This window comes from Micromys minutus (genome assembly GCF_963924665.1).
Source record: "Micromys minutus genome assembly, chromosome: 3".
NCBI classification, from domain to species: domain Eukaryota; kingdom Metazoa; phylum Chordata; class Mammalia; order Rodentia; family Muridae; genus Micromys; species Micromys minutus.
The window spans coordinates 3179114-3200588 of record NC_137972.1 but is presented as its reverse complement, the minus strand read 5'-3'; the positions used below and the strand labels follow the sequence as shown (position 1 = coordinate 3200588).

Here is a 21475-nt window from a genome sequence, read left to right as displayed (position 1 = left end):
TGAATGCACAAGTGTGGGTGGAAGTTCATGTAGGTGTGAGCACACAAGAGGTCAACTTTAGCTATTATTCCTCAGCTGCCATCTGCCTTGGGTTTTGTTTTGAGACAGTGTCTCTCATTGGCCTAGAGCTCACTGGGTAATCAGGGCTGGCTGGCCAGCAAGCCACGGGGACTGGCTGTTTCTGCTCTTCAGTGCTGGGATTACTCATGTGCACCAACATGACTGGTTTTTAAGATGCAGGTTCTGGGAATCACACTTGGGTCTTCTCATTTGCAAAATGAGCTGCCATCCTGGCTCCCTTGTGATTTGCTGCAGAAACTAAACTGGGTAAATCGGTCTACTACTTAAATGCATAGACACTATCAGCAAAGGCAGCTCTGCTGTTGTTACAAAGGCTCACACAGGATGCTGCTAGCAGCTCTTCTACCCGAGTGAGGCAACGTTCAATGAGGTAGCGGCAATCAGCAAGCCAAGGAGTACACACAGGCAGACCCTGAGCAGACAGCAGTGACACCCTCCCTAATGACACCCCGAGTACCCTAGCCAGGGGTACAAGCCTGGAATCCATGTCTGGTGTGGATGTTTTTAATTTTATGGTAATCTTGCTCATTGTCATATTTATTATGAGAACTATAAGTGATTTTAAACCAGATCATAGAAACCATATATAGCTGTCAGGAGCCATCTAGGATAGGCTAAGGCTAGCAGGCGACCTTCCTGGAGGTACCCCACTGTTTTTGCATGGTCTGTGATGGGTGAGCTCACTGGCAAGGTTCCAAAGAGACATCATCTCAGGATTGCTTCTTGCAGCTGATGTGCCTTTCCTGTCATTATTAAATTATTATAATAATGCCTGGGCATTAGCCCACCCTATTGATCAGATCTCCTGGAGATCAACATGAGGATGAATTTTCATGAACTAATGCTGCTTAGATGAGTTAATGATTCTATAGAATTCCTGATTTTATTCAAATACTTTTAGAAAGAAAGTTTTAAGAGAGGGCCTCAATTGCTTTCTAGAAAGATGTAATGAAGATTAGAATATGCCCACTACTCATATAGTAAGTAAAGGCCACATAATAAGAAATACAATGAGATTTAATAATTACACTAAAAAAAGAAATAGGCTTGGGACGTATTTATGTTCAAGAAAAAAACGTTTAGGTTCAAGGATGCAGGCACAGGTGTGCACTATGACAAGGCAAGGTCATGTAAAAGCTGTTGCCTTGAACTTATAATAAGTATATTATAATGAAACACTGCTTTGAACTTAAATCAACATCCTTCTGTGACTCTCATTTTATGAAGCATTTTATCTCTGGGGCAATTTTCTAAAGAACCTTTTGTCTAAGAGGGTATAAAAAGGCCAGAGAAAAGAAATAAAATTGTTGGTTGAATGGTTTGACTTGGGGAGGTAGGCCACGTCCATCCATCCATCCATCTGTCCGTCCATCCATCCATCCATCCATCCATCCATCCATCCATCCATCCATCCACCCACCCACCCACCCACCCATCCATCCATCCAAGTGTATATGTCTGTTTATCTATATGTACATGTGTAGGTATAGGTGTGTATGTAAGCATGAATGAATATTTGTAATCATGCATGAATATTTATAAGACAGGTGGTTGCATCTAAGAAAAATGTGAATGTGTTAATGTGTAAATGAGAACATGAATACAAATGTAAATTATGAATGTGTAGGTTTCTATACATGTTTGCCTGTATAAACTCTCTGGTTTACAAAGAGTTAACCAGCCTAGCCAGAGAGGCTTCTGGCTGCCTGGATATGGATATAGAAGGGAGTGATAGTTTTATATATATATACATACACATATAAAATTTATATATATATACATATAAAATTTATATATATATACATATAAAATTTATATATATATATACATATAAATATATATATATTAAACTAAATCCCCCAGTTCTGGGTAATGGGTGTTAGTTACCCAAACCAGTAGTTTTTAACTGTAGAATAAGCAAGAAAGTTTTTAGGTTTGTTTAGAAGTTACCAACAAGCATTCAGTATTCTTAGAAAGCTAGAAAGCCAGAGACCATCAGTCTTTAAAGCTACACCCGATACTGTGTCCCCTGCTTCACACCATTCCAGGCTATATGGTTCCCCACATATAGGATATTTTTTCAAATTTCCCAGAAGAGAATCCACTTTATTACCAGATAACAGCCTCTGAAGACTTACAAACCATTGCCCATGTGATAACAGCAAATACAGTTTCTGCCAGATCAATGCCTAATCACATCAACAGAATGGAGACTTAGAACATCAACCAAATTAGAAATACGTGTTAATAATAATAAAGTCCAGGCTCATGTGACTGACTTTATCGAAGGTTGGCTGCTGTTCCCGTCTTTATTTTAGTTTGATATCCTCATATATGTGGTTACCTAGTTTGCAGAGCATGGTTTGCAGAACCTTCAGCTGGTGCTGAGAACTTTTGACAGCAGGATCTCTTCAGTGACTGCCCAGCCACAGCCCTATGTATGCCTTCACTCCCAGGAAAGCATCTCTCTCCTTACTGCTGGATTAGCATGAGCAAAGCCATCACATTCCTCTCCACTGCTTTTCTAGGACTTAAGACTGGAAGACTAAAGAGAAAAGCTCTTGTCTGAGGCTCCAGCCAAACTCCGGCCCTCACTCATGTTAGGCTGGCACTCCACACTAAGCCTTATCCCTCGTCCACGAACATCGAATTGGGGAGACTGCTGTCCCACCCACCCATACTGTAGACCTCACGTGTGCCTGTCAGGAGGAAGCAGCCCATGTGACCTACATGGGAACCATCAACCTACTAAGGACTGTTCTAGAAAAAGGTGCTCAGATGGATGCTCCAACAACACAAAGGGACAAACCCTCTTTGTTCTTTCAACTAACTCCAAAAGGAGACATTTTCAGTTCTGTAAGTCAGCGGTATCTTTTCTCCAGTGAATAGAAGAAAACGTTAAGTGGTTACTGAGCCCTACTCAGCTGGTGTCTAGGCAAAGAGCTGACTGAACTCTACATATCGCCTCTGAATTTGGATTCAGCCCCCCTTCTCCCCACAAAAAAAAAAAAAACACCTCTCCAAAAACCAAAAAACAAACAACAACAAAAAACCAAAACCAAACACCAACCAACCAACCACCACCACAACATTGGAGAATTTCAGCTGTGAGGATAAGTCTAAGCCTTAACTTCCCCAATACCCAACCTATAAAGCAATTCTTAGGGATTCTTAGTTCACTGAATCCTACAGCACAGTGGCAGTGGGTTCCATTATAGAGATGGATTTGCCTGACTTACATCCGTGGATGTAGACTATGATCTCTAAAGGCCCTCAAGGTGTGAAATCCAAAGGCTTATTAGAAACACAATTTTCACAATGTGAAATTCACCAGGGTTACTTAGGCCATACAAAGCAGCTCTTACTTCATGCACCTTCTAACCGTCTTCCCCACAAACTTGTTCAAGACATAGGGTGTCACACCTTGGTGATTTTTTTTTTTTTTTTTTTTTTTTTTTTTTGTCCAGTCTGGTTGATTTCGTTCTCCTCAGTTCACCTGTGTTTTCCAAACTGCATTTTCTTTATTAAAGATGATTTGATTTCAGCTTTTATTACATCTCACCTACCATGCTACTGAGGGCGAGACTCACTGATGAAGATCAGGCGGGGTTCAATTTCATGAATCAGGTTTGCTTGGGACGTGAAATTGGAGGAAAGAAAGGCTCATGAAATGTAGATAGGAAAACAAAAGGAACAAAGAAAGTTATACGAAGAGATGAAAAAATGGGCAATGAAGACAAACTAAGACGCGGCCTTGGAAAAACAACAAGAAGTGTGAGGTTTATTCCAGGAGAGGCTGCTGTGTGTCCGGTCTGTTCCTCAAAGACTCCAGTGTCAGAGGCTTAGTATCCAGTAAGGCCTGGCTGAGGAGGGGGCTCAGGGACCATGCCCTTTCTCCTGTCCCTCCCAGCTACTGTTCTGTGAACATCTTTGTTACATATAACACATCCTCCTTCATGAAATCCACCCTCAAATTCCGGCACAATGTGATAGGGTCCGAGCTACCAAGGTACCGGGGCCCGTAGTTCCGGAACAGAGCCATTTGCAGACTGGATTTCTTGCTTCCATACTAGGTGCTTGACTGAGAATGGAGATTTTCCAGACTCTGCAGCATAAGTTCGAGGAACTGGGACACAGCTCTCCGAACCCTACTACAGTCTGGATGTTCTCTCAGAAAGCTTTGCTCTAGATATCTGAGCGAAACTCGGGGTCCATCCCTATTCAGTTTGTTCCTCTGGGGTTAAGACAGAGATGCAACTGTGAGAGCAATAGGCCAGTGTGGTCAGGCATGGCACCATGTCCACACACCCCGCCCCACCCACGGGGGAGAGATCCCAACCCCACACACCCCGCCCCACCCAAGGGGGAGAAATCCCAACCCCACACACCCCGCCCCACCCACGGGGGACAAATCCCAACCCCACACACCCTGCCCCACCCACTGGGGAGAGATCCCAACCCCCCACTGCAACCGCCAGACTCCCGGCATGGCATCAGGTCCACACACCAAACCTGCCCCAACTGCAGTGAAGAAACAGGCTTTGGCCACTCCACACTCCTTACTACAATGGTCTTTTCACTCGTCATGTAAAATAAACGCCGACTCTCTAAAGTAGATGTAAGGATGTACATCAAATATTAGAGTTACCAGAATTTTAGAAGTGAGCCAGCAGAGTGCCTGGAAATCACCGCGATTCCCATCCAAGTCCTTGGAAGTCATCCTTTCTCACGGTCACGGGGCTACTGTGCAGGGCTCATGGACTTTAGAGCGCAGCCCGGCATACCCAAGGCAGCGAAAGGAAAACCCCAGGGGATTATTCCATTGCAAAGGTGCAGGCCTCTTTACAATCCATGCCACTGTGGTAACAAGTGTCCTGGGACCTTAACAGCTAGGGTGCACCAGAGTTCCTGGCAACACAGGGTTTTTCTGGTTTTTGTTTTAATGAAGTCCTTGACTTTCAGGTTAACAGAGGCTCAAAGACAAGGGTTCAGTCCTTAATAGGCACAGGAAGGCTGAGCACTGCTTGCGTACTTACTGGAAAGTGTACTTATAGCAGAATGGTTGGGCATTAAATGGCCTAAGAACACTTAGCGTATGCAAAGCAGCGTTTAAGTCTGGCCGTGTTGTAGACACCAGGATGCGTGTGAATCCACGCAGGATCTCGGTGAAGAAGACACCGATCACTGAGGGGAGAGGAGACAGACCCAGAGAGCTGAGGTCACTGAACTCTGGCACTATTACTTCACAACACTTTCATCTCTAAGTCTCAGGGCCTCAGAGCCCCACCATCGTGGAATCAAAGGGCTGGTCTCTCAAACAAACACTGGGTCACTTTTGTACACGTTCAGCATTATTTTTTTCCAAGATTTTAAAAAAGTTATAGTTAGCCCAAAGCCCTGTGGGAAAGAGCTTGCCTGGTAACCTTACCTAACTCAAGGACTGGCTAAGGAGTGACTGGATGCCTGGAATGCGGCTCGGGCCGGGCCGGCCTATTAAAAGCCATCAGCGAGGGTCCAAAGCTCACATGTGACGGTATCTGTTACTCCCTGGAAGGAAGCCAGCATTTCTGAGTAAGACCCATCAGTCCTAACAATGTAGATATTATTCCAGAAAGCCAGCAAGATCTTACAGTAATGACGGGGACTGGGAAATGAGACTTTTCTTTGGCACAGCAGGGAGAGAGCTTTTCACTGGGGGGGGGGGGCATGAGAATCCGAGAGGTGAACACCCCACAGGAAGCTGAGGGTAAATGACTGGGGGTCTATACGCTCAACAAATCTGGGTCATTTGCTCTAAACATCTGGGGTTGCAGCTTAATTTCACAGAAAGCCTTATTATCTTGGGTCACAGGGTGTCTGACTGGTCAGACCATGTCTAGGTTCACTGGCTGGTGGAAGTGACACTAATTTAAGAAAATTTTCTCTTCTCTGGCTCTACATGTGCTCGCTAGGTCTGGGTGGCAGAGGTCTGGGTGGCAGACGCATAGACACAGCATAATTAGATTCAAGACACTCATCATGGTGCCCTTTGGGAGGGCTAGCAGCCCCTCTCCCACCCACTCCACACAGTGCCCAGGCAGCCTTGTAAAACCTGTGACTTCAACTACCAAAGACATGTGAGTGACATATGACTTCATCATTGGTTCATGAATACATTTGGGGGATTTTATTATTCATTTATGTGTATCAGTGCTTGCTTGCAATCACACATACACACACAAATACACACACTCACACACACACACAAATACACACACACACTCACACACACACACACAAATACACACACACACTCATACACACACACAAACACACACACAAATACACACACACACTTACACACATTGAATGTGTTTCTGGTGCCCGCGGAGGCCAGAAGAGGGCACTGGAGCCTATGAAAATGGAGTTATAATGGCTGTCCATGGGGGGTTCTGGGAATAGAACCTGGGTCCCCTCTCAGCAAGTGCTTGTCACTCTCTCTCCTGGCTAAGACATCTTTACGTTCTACCCGTCTACCTGCCGCATGGCGGTCACTGCTGACACTCCATGGCAACTGTATTGAAGACGAAGACTGAAACGTTGTCTTTGTGGACTGTACACACATTGTCCCCTCCCCAAAGCTGTGATCAACCCAACAGCCTGGTGGGAAGCACCCTGGGGAAGCAGGATTTACTTTAGCTCAGTGTTTCATGGGAGAGGCGGGACCATGTGCTGGGCCTCGTCACATCAAGAACAGGAGGCAGAGGGCAGACAGGCAGCACTAGGCTAAAACCTCGGGGCCCAGGGACACACTTCCTCCTTGTCAAGGCTCTATCTCCAGAAGACTGTACAACCTTCCGACCTCACCAGTGGTGAAAACAAGTGTCCAAACCCTTCCCATGCAACCCATAATAGTTCGTCTCTGAGTACCCATGTAGAGCCCAGACTTGTGTCCTCAGGACGGACCCTGTGCCCTCAGATGGGAAGCCAGCCTGAGCTGACCGCATCTCCTCACCCTGCGACTCCATTCTCTCTTCTGCAGTCCAGCACCCCCATCTACACAGACTAGAAAACTAACACACCACAGCCTGTGAGGCTCCACTTCATTATCTGTGGCGTTTCTTTAACATGTGCTCTTATCCCTAAAGCCCGGAAATGACCTTCAAGACTTTCGTTATTTCTTATATGGCACATAATGCTTTCTTTTTAATTTATTCCTCCCACCTCACACCACCCCCGCCGTGTGTGTGTGTAAGTCAGAGGCCAAAATGCAAGACTCAGCTCTTTTCTTCCTGGGAATTGAACACGTCTTCAGGATTGGCAGTAAAGGCCATTGCCTGCAGAATAAATGCATTTACCCATCTTGTTGTCCCAGAGTGTGCTTTCTCAGATGCCCATCTCTGCCCTGCTTCTTTGGTGTACTCTCTGAAGGGCTTTTCTTAACATTTTCTATAGAATAAAAACTCCAAGCTCACAAGTCCTTTGCATTCTGGCTTCTGGGTCCGGGTTTGCCACCTGACCTCTTTAATCTTCTGTTTTCCTAAAAAAACCTGTGCTTCCGCCCCAGTTCCAGTCTCACCTATCAGAGTCCCAGACAGACCTGTGGCTCCTCCCCCAGTTCCAGCCCCACCTATCAGAGTCCCAGGTAGACATATGGCTCCTCCCCCAGTTTCAGCCCCACCTATCAGAGTCTTAGGCAGACCTGTGGCTCCTCCCCCAGTTCCAGCCCCACCTATCAGAGTCCCAGGTAGACATATGGCTCCTCCCCCCAGTTCCAGCCCCACCTATCAGAGTCTCCTCAAGCTCCCAGGTCTGACCTGGTGAAACAACCTTCCTTGTAGGTCCTGAGCTTTGTAGCAATGCCATGTGTAGGATGGTCACTGCTTTTTTCTTTACTTCCCGTCTCTCCTACTTCCTTTGAGTTCAGTCTCAAAGGAAATGGAAGCATTGGGGTTTGTCTTGCCACCCTTGGTCCAACCCAGTCCCTGGAACACACAAGGGCTCGCTTGGATTTGCTGAGAGGATCCATCTTTCAGTCAGTGAACATGGAAACCTTGCATTCTGAAGGCGTTTTTGATGGTACTTCTAGGACTGTCGAGTTAGACGTTAGGAATCTTTATTTCTGCAAACAGGAAAATTGGGAGACATCCACCCCACAGGATGTCTTAGCTTCTGACTTCAGTCTCCCCTTCCTTTAATATTCGATTTGTGTGTGTTTGGCCTCAGTTAGGTCACAGACATTGGCCTCAGAAGGACGGTGGGTTGGGCTCTGCTTCACTTTCTATTCACCGATCACCTTCAGTGAGCCTCAGTCTTTCTGTGTCTGGTGCCATTAAGTGACCTAACTAGGGATTGTGAAACCATGAGAGGTTACACACGCTTTGGATGGCGGATTCCTTCTTCCCTCCCTCCTTCTAAAGTGCATATCCTGCCTGGACAACATTCCTTCCTGGCCCTTCTGGTGAAGTCCTCATTTTTAAGGCTCACCTTCACTCAGTCCAGTCTGTAAACTGTACCTCATGCAGAATCTGCGGCCCTGCCCTCTCTGCACTGTTTATTTTGTTCATTAAATCTATGTAAGTGCCTATGATGCATTGAGCACCAACTAGGACTAGGGATACACCAGAGAACAACACATCTGTGTAAATGTGTAACTGTACTAGTGGGGTTTGTATCATAACGTGAATAAAGAAGCCAGTAAGTGCAATAATATTCAGCTTAACAGAAACACCCATGTTGGAGGCTTACAACTAGAACTCTGACATGCAAGAGGCTGGGGCAGGAGGATGGCAAAGTTGGGGCTAGCCTGGACTATAGAGTAAGCCCTTGTACCAAAAGCCAGAGAGGAGGGTGAAGAGGGAGGAAATGAGGGAGAGAGAGGAGAGAGTGGGAGAAAGAGGAGGAAGAGGAAAGAGAGGAGAGAGAGGAAAGAGAGGAGAGAGGGAGGGAGGGAGAAAGAGAGAGGGAGGGAGGGAGAAAGAGAGAGAGAGGGAGGGAGAGAGAGAGAGAGAGAGAAAGAGAGAGAGAGAGAGAGAGAGGGAGAGGGAGAGATTATAAAACAAAAGGCAGTAAGGACGAAAGGAAAGGAAACAATGAACAGAGGATGATAAGAAGAGTCAATGATGAGGAGCAGGAGGTGAGGGCCGGCAGCCCGCACACCACAGGAGGGCCAAGCCTCTAGCCAGATTAAAACACAACAACAAAAACAAGCTCTCTGTAGTGTGGTAGCAAAGCAGGCTGGGGCTGGTCTGTGTGGGAGGCTCAGGGAGGGCTGTGGGGGAACAATGACATGTGTGACTTGATCTCTCTCTGGCCTGTGAATAGATTCTGGGAGGGTGGAGATGCGACTCCTGTGTTTATCATGATCTGGTGAAGAGTGCGGTCCCGGAACGTCCTTGTCAAATGAACAGAGACAGCCTGCTCTGTGGTGGCTGCAGTTGTTTCTTGTCTTTGTAGCGAGGCTCCCTCAGCAGCCCTGTGGGAACCAGTGCTCTCTTCCCATTAGGATTCCTCTCAGGCTTCTGTGCCACTGCAGGGCTGTCATCTGACTTCCTGTCTCCCGGCCAGGTCCACTCCCTGCCCTGTGGACTGAATTCTTAAGACCAGTCCTCCGTACAGGACAGAGTGTGCTGCTGGGGGTGTGGGGAGGCCGAGGACAGCGTGGGCCGGCAGGGGTCCGAGGGTGGACTTGTACTGACTGCTCTCCTGTGTGTGGCTGCTCTGCAGTTTCAATGAGGATTCAAGGCCATTAGCGTGTAGGATTTTACTGAATCCACACTGCAGTTCCTCTGAAGGGCTTTGTGCCAGAGATGGGAAGTGTGCACACGCTGAAACAGCTCCGAGCACCCTGTTGTTGAATTACCCACTGCCTCAGGCTGTGCAGATGCCACCTCTCCCTGTTTCCCTGAACCCCACCTGAAGGTGCTCCCCACCATGAAAGCCTGTCCCAGGACAGCCAGGGACAGTGGGATACCCCCAGGGTTTTACATAGTTCACCTGGCTTCTGTTCCAAGTTCTGAGCCACCGAACATATTTCATCAACTCGCAGATTCAAGAGCAAAGCTTTTCCCACTCCCATGGCTTCTGGACCACTTCCTGCAGTTCCTGATTAATTTGACTAGTGCCCTGCCGCTGCGTGGTGACCTGACCTCACTTGCTTTGCCCTTAGCCCCGTCTCCTGGGTCACCTCCATCTACCAGAAGCATTTTGACGCTGTGACGCTCAATCCTTTTACCCCCATGTCTAACATTGGGAATACAGTTTGCCGTGCAGTCCCCACCGGAAGGCACCCTCACTGATGACACCGCACTTCTGTCACACAGTAGCAACAGCAGAAGGGACCATAAAGAGATGAACACGCAAGAGGCAGCAATTCGTGGACCTTCTATAGGCGTGCTAAGTAGAATGTAAGGACGGTGTCTTGGGTGCCCGGCTGGCGACGTAGCCCAGCCCTCTGGAGCCGAGGACAAACGCCTGCACTTACAGTGTGGGAAAGCGGAGGGCGGCGGCGTCTGGGCGTGCCTGTGACTCAACTGTGTGCCTTGAACTGCAAGTGAGCGGCTTGCCCTGCCGCAGGAACATTTTCAAAAGTGTCTTATTAAGCCCCCAAATCTTCTCAAATGTGTTTTAGTTAAAAATAAAGCATTTACACAATTGGCTTCATTAGATCCAATTACATCATCAATGTAGATGAAAAGAATGGAGTCAGAACATATAATTTCATAATTATAACACATAACAATAATGCAGGAAATCCAGTTGGAAAAAGGCACGGTCAAGCCACACATAAATCTCAGACAATTTGATGTCTTCCATGAACCCAAACATCCCCTGCCCTCGGGGGCTACTGCTCACAAATATGGTTTAACTAAACAGGACAGATTTCAAGTTGCAGACTGAAATCAACGTGTAGAGAATCATTACTCTTTCTCGCTCCTTGTGTGGTTACAGTGGTGAGTGGTTAGCTTTCTTTTTCTCACAGGAAAGGTGATACCACTTCTGATGGCTCACCTTCAGGTTCATCTTGACTGGATTTAGAATCACCCAGAGGATACACATCTGGGTGTGCCTGTGAGGCCATTTCCAGAGGGGCTTATCCAAGGAGGGAAGGCCCACACTAAGGTGAGTCACCTCCTCATGGGCTAGAGGCTGCAGACTGAATAAAAAGAGAAAAGGGTGGACAGGAGCTAAGCGCTTGCATCCTCCTGCCTCTGCTTCCTGACTCAGCCAGTGAGTGAGCACCACCAGGCCACGCACCACCACACCAGACCACGCACCACCACCACCAGACCAAGCACCACCACCACCAGGCCACGCACTATAAACTGAATTCCCCGAACCGTGAGCAACACAAACCCTTCCTGTCTTAAGTTGCTCTTTGTGCATTTTATCATAGTTAGAAACTCTTTCTTGGTGGTATCCCGCCCTGCTGAGAGAGTAAAGCGTCCTCCTGTGGACGTATGTGGGACGCTGGCGCATGGGTAACATAATCCTGAGCGGCGTTTTCTCCTTCTTGTTTTAAAGAGAGGAGACAATACTTTTGTGACGAGAAATTAAATTTTCAGCCTCTTGTAACTATTCTGGCACGTTTCTATGAAATATAATCAGCTACCAGCGGGCTAAAACAAAATCATTCATTCATTCGTTTGTTGGTTGTTTTGTTTACGCATTCAACAAGTGCTTTAAGCGTCTCTGAGGAAATGATTTCTCCCCCAGCACAGGTGCTAGCATTTTGGGGATGACCCATGTCTCCTGAATCGCTTCGTATACCTAGTCCAGATATCAGCTTCCCCAGTGGTACGCAGAACAATGAACCACAACATGCCCCGAGCAGCCTTCGGTGAAGTTAGTTTGTGTGCACGTGAGTTAAACAGATGAGCACACTAAGAAAAATGCTGAGATTTGGGAAGTCATTGTAATTTAAGAGTCAGAGGAGCAGAGGGGGTCAGAAGTGTGATATCTTGTCGAGTAGCCCCCTAAAAGCCACGGTCACAGGACAGGCAGCTAAGGGATCCCAGGGACAGGCTATGCCATCAGAGCACATGAGACAGATACGATTCCCCGAATGCACAGGGACCCCCGTGTATGTGTAGTGCTGGTTGTTTTGTTTGGGACGTTTTGCCAAATTAAGTAGCAAATATCACAAGCCCCCTAATGCATCTCTGCAGGTGACACTGAATGAGGGAGGATGCCCCCCACTGTTAGGTGCACACTTTCTCCAACAGTCTCTGTTCTGTTTGCTGCTCCTCAGACATCCCCCTACCTGGGGTTAACAGGGAGAGCAAACGGGCTTCATGGTGCTCAAAGGCTGTTACCTAGAAAAGCCGGGGAGTTCCTACATGTTCACCCGGCTTGCCGAATTCTGCCTCTCGACCCCAGCTTTCTTGGATGCTCCATCCTTTTCCTTTCTCACATGCTGTCCCCAGAGAACACTAGTGCCAAGTGGCACTCGTCTGATCACCAAGAAAGGTCTGCTTGCTAGGAGGAAATGTGCACACTTAACCTTGAATAGCAACACCTTCCCTAACCACCTCCCAGGTATCTGCTCTGTCCGTGTCCTGGCTGTTAACAATAATTTTTTTAGGGTTCTCACTAAGATAGATGAGTTCTGACTGATATCAGATCGATTCTGGTGCTGGTCAGGCACAGATGCTCTCTGATTCTAACCCCAAGATGCACTGTGAACTTTGTTGTGGTTTGGATTTGGATGTGAGATTGCATGTTCTGGACTCCCTCTGTTGGAGGGTCAGGATCACAGGCCCTGTCCCCAGGCCCCATAAAGCCTAGAGTAACAAAGTTTCTGATTTGGGTGTGTAAGGTACAGGTGTGCAGTTTGCCACAATCAAGACTCTTCCTGTCTTGTTTGCCTCAGACTTGAGCTAATTACACCGTCCCCCCCTCCGTCCATTAAAATTCGGGGAAGAAGCCTGTTCTCTCCAAGTCATAGAGCCAGGACCAGACTTTCTGTGGCCGAAGCCTGTGGGCTCTGAGCTCTCCTGGGATGTTCTGGGAAAGCTCTCTGACGCATAAAGGCATGGGCAGGACTATAAACAAGAACCGAGATACTAAGACAGGAGGGAGGCCTGACAAAATCTGCTCCAGGCTGAAGATGGCGTCAGGCCTTAGATGTTGTTCTTCTGCAGGGAGAATTCTGTCTCACAGACCCCAGAGCTCACACCTGCCTCTTCCTCCTGGCTTCTTGTGGCTGCTGAACTCCACCACTGACATCCCAGCCCAATCCCTGGAGCCTCTGCTGTCTTGCTCATCCGCCATGTGTCTGTCTTCGGTCTTCTAAGCAGAAGGTTCCCAGCCATGCTTTGGCCTCTATCTTCTCTTCACGCTGCCTCCCTCCCCCACCTTGCCTGGCCCACTATCGGCTTTGACCTAGGCTGGCTGTCACAGTAAGAACTATCTAAGTCCCTATACTGGCCAGGGATGGTGGCTGCACAGACCTATAATGCCAGCACTAGGGGAGCAAAGGGAGAAGGACTGTGAGTTCCAGGACAACTGAGATGACATACCAAGGCCTCTTCTCAAAGCAACACAGGCGACAAGATCAAGAAGAGCAACAGTCCATGCTCCATACAAGGTAGGGCTGTGGGCCCTGAGCGTACACACTGCTGTCTATGGGGAGAACACAGCAATCTCTCCACTCTATGTGATGGTAAATGGTATGTCCGGGACTTACTCACAAGCCCCAGGACCCCTCAGCAGAGCTGAGGTTCCCTGCATTTCACTGACCTAAAGATTCATGATTCTCTACTTCCCCAAACAGCTTCTCCTCCTAACAGAGGGGCCTATACCACTGACGCATCCTCACATGACGCAGGCTCTGGTGCCAGGTATGTCTGGCCCTCCTCCCCAGTCCTCCCACAATACCACACACTCTCATTCATTGCTGGACACCATCTATGGTCCTATCTTCTCCTTTCCCCTAAGCTTGCGCCCTACGGCCTGATGCTATGCCAGGCCACACCATTATCAGCAATAACCGTCAGTGGATTTCTCTCACTGGTGAGCCTATAGTCAGATGCCAACATTTGTTACTCGGCTGGCTTTTCTTCCGTCTCTCAGAACTTCCTAAAGTGAGTCACGGTCACGAAGGGTGAGACTGGGGAACTCAGGAGGCCCTGAATATTGATTGACCTTGATTGTCAATTTGATTGGATGGATGAAAGCCTGAAAGATAGGAGGGCCCACTTGGTGTGACTGAGGATTGGGTTTTCCTCACAACTCAGCTCTGAGTTCTACCGAAGAGGGGCGTATCATCCTTAGCAATGCATTCTCTGAAATCTTTCCGTGCAAAAGACTTAACGGGGCAAAATAAGCTCAAAATTATTGAGGTACTCAGATGTTGAAATAACAGCCACGGGGGTCACATTTGTAAGTTCTGCACCTTCTGTGCGTTTTCTCCTAATGAGTGGATGGAAATGTTTCCCACAAATGCTATCCAGATTGTGTACAACCGTGGGCAAGTGCCTAAGGGCACTGGTTACCTTCCCCACATTTAGAAGAGGAGGAAAGAAGGGTAGATGTGGGGAAACAGACGCAACCCTAGATTCTGAACATGTCGAAGGAAGAATGCAGAGCCAGTAACCACAATCAGACACCCAAAATGAAGAGGTCAGAAGAGCCAATTTATACACAGTCCACGTGGAGACATGGCAGGCAGGCAAATCAGCACTGTATCAACCTATACTTTTACTAAGTCAACACCTAGATGGATGGACATATGGATGGATATATTGATGAATGGAAAGAGGGAGGGAGAGAGGGAGAGGGAGGGAGGGAAGGAGGGAGGGAGGGAGGGAGAGCGTTTGTATATCCATATATACATACAAATAGACAGAGAGAAGGAGGATAGATTGGTAGATATATAGATACTAGGTAAATGGAGAGATAGATTGATTGGATGGATGGATGGATTAGATGATCAGTAGATGGATAGATAGATGGATGAATGATGGATGGAAGGACGGGCTGTCTTTGTTTCTTGAAATAGGTGACCTACTCCCTCAGGGTCAAGTCTAGACACACTCTCCTTAACCCCTTTCCCTACCTTTCTCTGCTTACCCTGCCTGCCTTACCTCACAGTTTACCTCTCTCCCACACAGGTGCTGACCAAACACTACTCAAGGGACTGAGCTCAAGGGCCAGTCATATGTCCTCTAATGCGAGAAGCCAGTGCTCTCTCCACCAGCTTCTCCAGAGCACTGGCATTCACAAACACAGGACTTCTTGAAATATTAGTTCTGGAAAATCAAGGAATCTCTTGATTCTTCCACTGGCAAGTGATTTCCAACAGAAATTTCCAGATTTGGGACCTGAGGGATCCATTGATGATTAAGAGTCTTGGAAGGCTTGGGGTCAGAGTTTAGAGGTCAGCAGTCAAAGACATCAACGGGAAGCTCTCCACTACACAGATTGCCACCGGGAGGATGGGGACAGATTTGCTTAGATAAGGATGACGTCAGCAATGTGGAAATTCTCCAGCAATTGACAGACCTATGCAAAGGCTCACAAAACCCGGAGCTAGGACACTTCTGCCTGAGAGGAGGGCAGGAGAGACAAAGATGGAAAAAGCCTCTGGGCTGACACTGTCACAGCGACACTGTCACAGCTCTGGAGTCAGGGCTAGCCAAGGCAGCCGTACTCACCGTGATCATCTGAGCCACGTAGCTCTCAGGCCCCGTGTATTCCGTCGGGTCCTTCACCTTCACCAGGACAATGAAGTACAAGTAATGCCACATGTTGTGCTCTGACTTGATGTGCTCCTCAAACGACACCGTCTTGTTATCGAACTTGTCCCTCTCCAGGCCTGAAGAACACGGAAAACATCGTACATGTAAATTTTCTTTTAACCAGAACTTCTCAGCATAAAAATCAGACACAGCCATCACTAAAAATCAACAATCAACCTGTTTTCTGGGGCAGGACGCCGCTCTACTCTAAAATGCTGTTATAACTGAAAGCAGCAATGTTCTAGATAAAGGAGTCTGGTGTACAGGCTTGGGAAACGATCCAAGAGGTAAAAGCATTCACCACCCAAGCCAGGTGACCCCAGTTTGATTCCTGGGACCTGTGAAAGGTCCAGTTCAGTAGAGTGAGCCTGTGATGCCAACACACCTTCTGTGAGACGGGAAGCAGAGACAGGAGAATTGCCTGGAAGCTCCCAGGCTTCAGAAACACTTCAAAGACTGCCTCAAAGCAAAGGGGGAAGCCAGGAAGTGGCTTCAACGTTGACATATAATGTGCACTTTGGCATGTGTATGCCTGTACTTACACAGGCTAATGCACATGTGCACACATGAATTCGTGTGCACGTGCTCATGCACGCGCACACACACACACACACACACACACACACAAAGATTTTAAAAATAAAAATTAAAAAGAATACTGGCTCATCATAGCAGAAAAACAAAATAGATTCCTTTCTATTTAGGTCTTGGGTTAAAGGAAAGCAGATGAACCAAGTCTTCAGAGTCACATGCAACCAGCAAAAGCCTTCCTTCAGACACAACCATTGTGCAGGAGCAAGCACGGACACTCCTCTAGACCCCTAGCCCACCGTACATGGGGAGGTTGGGGATGGGTGGTGGCTTCTGTACCCAGCTGTCCTCGTTAGAGTTACTACCTCTGATGAACACCATGGCCAAAAGCAAGTTAGGGGGGAAGGGACGGGTCTTCTGGCTTACACTTCCACACCAAAGTCCACTATTGAGGGAAGCCAAGGAAGGAACTCGACCAGAACAGAAACCTGGGGGCAGCCATTGATACAGAAGCCACAGATGAGTGTGATACAGAAGTCACAGATGAGTGTGATGCAGAAGTCACAGACGAGTGTGATGCAGAAGCCACAGACGAGTGTGATGCAGAAGTCACAGACGAGTGCTGCTTATTGGCTTGCTCAGCCTACTTTCTTCACAGAACCTAGGATCACCAGCACAGGGATGACCCTGCCTACAATGGGCTGCCCCCCCATCCATCATTAGTAAAGAAAATGCCCCACAGACTTGCCTGCAGCCCCATCTTAGGGAGGCATTGTCTTAACGGAGGTTCCTTCCTTTCAGCTTGTGTCAAGTTGACATAAAACAAGGCAGCACAACTGACCCCTTATCACCTTGACACACAAACACCTCACTGTGAAGTCATAACCTTTCTTGTTCATCCCCAAGATCACACATTAATATAAACATCACAATATAAAACATTCCACAAATTTAAAAGTCCCACAGCCCTACAAATTCAAATACTTTAAAGTTCAACCTTTTTAAGTAAGAAATTCAGTCTCTCAAGTGTAGGCAGACTCCTATATGATAAAAATTAAGCTAAATACTTTATTTCAAGAGGGAAGAGCCAGAGCAAAGTCACAATCAGATCAAGCAAATCCAAACTCCCAACAGTATAAATAACGTAGTGTCCAGTATCTTGGACTCACAGATGACCTAGGCTCCTCTGAGGAGCTTGGGTCACTTCTCTGGCCCAGCCCTGCAGCACATACAGCTTGCCTTCTGCGCTTGGCCAGGCTCCACCCCACTGCTGCTGCTGGTCATCCATGGTACTGACGTCTCCGAAATGCTGTGGCTTCTGCTGCAATTGGGCTTCACATTCACCAACAGCTTCTCCTGGGCTTTCTTCATGGTGTCAAGCCTTTCTTCTCTGCATAACCCCTTTAATCCTGAGCCTTCTACTGCTACTGAGGCTTTACCTACACCAATGGCCTCCTTACCTAGTGCTAAACCTCAGCTGCTTTTCATGACCCCTTTATGCTTTCAAAACTAGTAGCACCTGAGTGACTCCCACGCCACCAATTTTGGCTGCCAAGATGAGGTACAATCTCAGCCACCTCTGGAACACAGCTTCTGTGTGCTGAGACACATGAAGTATTCTGGGAAATACTTCCCAGAAGATCTCACCTGAGTGATGCTGACCTCTTTTTAATCATTGTCTAAGCTCCAAGTAACCAGCATCCACTGTCAGCAAGCCAAGGGTTCTCTTCAGCTGTGCTGGTTTCCTGTTAATCGAGGCTCATGCTTCAGCCCCAGCTACCCAGAACCACAGCATCTCATTCAATTAACAAGCGGCCTTGATAGTCTTTGAACTTCCCTTTCAAATGTCACAAGCCAGGCCCCCATCTTCTGACTTGAGTTCAACATTTTTGTCTCCCAAGCTCCTATAGAACATTCCACTGTGCTCTCAAGACTCAGTGGTTTTTGTAGCCCAAAGTTCTAAAATCTGTCCACAGTCCTCCCCGAAACATGTTTATGTCCTCCTACTTAGCAACCCCACTGCTGTGAAGAAACACCATGACCAAAGCACTGGGGAGGAAAAGGGTTATTTGGCTTCCACTTCATTGCCCGTCATTGAAGGAAGTCAGGCAAGAACCTGGAGGCAGAAGCCAATGCAGAGGCCATGATGGATGCTGGTTACTGGCTTGCTCAGACTGGTTTCTTATAGAACCCAGGACCACCAGCCCAGGGATGGCCCCACCCACAATGGGCTGGGCCAGGGGTGGCCCCACCCACAATGGGCTGGGCCAGGGGTGGCCCCACCCACAATGGGCTGGGCCCTCCACACCAATCACTAATTAAGAAAATTCTCTGCAGGCTTGCCTACAGCCCCATCTTAGGGAGACCTTTTTTAAGGTCAGACTCTACCTTATGTCAAGTTGAGACAGAACTAGCCAGCACACCAAGCCACTTTCCCAGCTTCTGGCAGGATTGTGGGAAGGATCTGAGCAATCAGAGTTTGCTCTTGAAGCTGAGAAGCTTATTAGAGAAAGCGAATGGGAATGAAGAGACACATCTGTGTTAAACTGCATCTTACCCGTGTAGGGACGAGATGTCGGGGCTGGGTTCACCTTTGCTGTTCAGATATTGGGGAAGGGACCAGCAAACTAAATTTCCAATCCTGGCTATTCCTTCTCTGAGCATGTTTCAAAAGCCACTCAGGCATGAAGTCACAAAAGAGATACATTTTAAGATATCTGTCCCCATTTATGGGTTGACTTTCTAAATTACATTATTGGGTGTTTTTAATGAAGATGGTATAAAATCCAGCTGTGCCACCTTTCCCTTGACCAGGGCCACTGTGAGCTCCAGTCCCCTTGTCCTCCACAGCTGCCCTCTCTTTACTCGGCGACCAAGTCATTGTTGTATACCTCACAGCCCGGGGATCATTCTGACATCTCTCTGCTTCTCAACAGGCCGCACCCGATGCCTGTGGAAATACCCGTTTCTCCTTTCAACACAGATCCACGGATGTACTGAACACCTCCTCAGCTGATGCTGTCCCTCATGTGTGGATCATCTCACTGGCTGCCTGGACTTGCCTGTGCCCCTGTGCCCGCCTCTCAGCCTAGACACTAAAGCGACTTGGAAAATCTGACCAATGAGGACTGTCCCTGGCTATGGCCCTTGTAGCAGCCCGTACAATAGCCTGTAAGAGGGGCTTACATAGACATTAGGTAAGACATCTGTCCGATAAAATATAAATGTCAAGCTAGTTAAGCTGAATTCCACATGTACGATGTGGTAATCCTGAGTGCATGTGTTTGTGCCTGTGGGCGTGTGCACTAGTGTGTGTGTGTGTGTGTGTGTGTGTATGTGTGTGTGTGTGTGCTTCTCTGTCACTCTCTGACCTATTCACTTGAGACAGGTTCTCATATCGAAGCTGAACATGATCAGGTATTGAGGGCCAGCCGAATGAATAGAAATATGCAACCCTCAGTGGAGGGGGGGCAAGGTGGGAGAACCCACCAGAATGTAGCAGAGACCTGGGAAGTGAAGGTGAGACACTCAGCACTCAAAGGGAGTGACCTTAAATAAAATGGGAGAGGGAACTTGCAGAATCCACCTCTAGTAGAAAGACAGGGCATCAAGTGGAGGGATGGGGTTGCCACCCCACTGTCTAAAACTCCGACTCAGAATTGCCCCTGTCTTAAAGAACTGCAGGGACAAAATTGGAGAGGAGACTGAAGGAAAGGCTGTCCAGAGACCAGCCCAACTTGGGATCCATCTCAAAGGGAGGCTCCAAGGCCTAGCACCATTACTAACGCTATTGTTTGCTTACAGACAGGAGCCTAGCATGGCTGTCCTACAAGAAGCCCAACAAACAGCTGAGACAGAGGCAGATACTTACACCCAACCACTGGACAGAAGCCAGGGACCCCTGTGGTTGAATTAGGGAAAAGTTGGAAGAAACTGAGGAGGAAAGTTACCCCATAGGAAGAACAGCAGTCCCAGCTAACCTGGACCCCTGCGATCTCTCAGACACTAAACGGCCAACCAGGCAGCATACAGGAGCTGGTCCAATGCCCCAACACATATACAGCAGAGGACTGCCTGGGCTGGCCTCAGCAAGAGAACATGTGCCTAACCCTCAAGAGTGGGGAGGCCTGGCAGGGGGTGGGGTCGGGGTGGGGCATCCTTCTGGGGGCAGGGAGGGGTAATGACTGGGCTGTAAAAAAAATAAAAGTAATAAAAAAGGAAAACAGGCCATTTCTCCAAGATTGCACACAGCCGCAGCATGACTCGGAAGACCACACCCTTTGCCATGAACCTTTCCTGTCTGGTTTGACTTCGAATGTCACCTGCACAGAACCCAGGCAACCACGGGAATTTAACTGAACTTAATAGAAGGACTGATAAATGAAGGAGAGAGTGGAGAAGGATTTTAGAGTGAGAACTTGAGAGGCTGTGATATCTAGTTGGATTTGGAGAGACAGCAATCAGCATGACTCTTTTTCTCTATCATAACTTTCTGGGAACATCCAGCATGGCATGATAGTCTGTCTTTACCACAGGAACGCAGGAGCTTGTGAGCATGTAATTGTTAGGATGAATGTATGACAGCCTGCATGCTGGGAACCATGTCTAGTACAAGCTTAGTGCATGGGACGTCTCTCCCATCCCTAATTTATGTTATTTTCCTTTGGTAAAGGGGATCAAACTTGAGCTTTCACACATGGTAGGCAAGTGCTCAACCAAAGTTTCCATCTCATTTTAAACAGAAACACTAATTTGCTCTACTTAAAGATATTTTATCTGTTGTAAGCTTAGATTACCAAATGACCCTCCCATCCAGTCTTTCGAATAAACATGAAGCTTCCAGAAAACCAACACAGAATTGGTTGATCTATTATTACCCTGAGCTTCTGGACACATCACATGCATCTCCAAGGGAGCATCGTGTCACTGAGAGGACACTGAGAGGACACCCACTGTGGGGCAAAATGTGAAACCATCGATAATCATCAGACCTGGATTCTGTGTGTTTAGTCATGTGTTGCATACGTGCTGGTGTGTGCACATGTAAGTGAGGCCAGTGGCAGGTGTGTTTTCTCAGTGCTTGTGTGTGCACATGTGAGGCCAGTGGCAGGTGTGTTTCCTCAGTGCTGGTGTGTGCACATGTA

The 21475-nt window shown here is 47.7% G+C and overlaps 1 protein-coding gene across 2 annotated transcripts in view; it reads right to left on the bottom strand.

Moving 5' to 3' along the window:
• The window catches only part of ITPR2 (inositol 1,4,5-trisphosphate receptor type 2), a 355767-nt gene that overhangs the window by 18725 nt on the left and 315567 nt on the right, over positions 1-21475 (bottom strand). For both annotated transcript variants that reach the window (XM_080914558.1, XM_080914557.1), the window contains one exon: positions 15717-15877. In XM_080914558.1, the coding sequence (XP_080770684.1) occupies positions 15717-15877 (161 nt within the window). The remainder of the gene's footprint in view (positions 1-15716; positions 15878-21475) is intronic.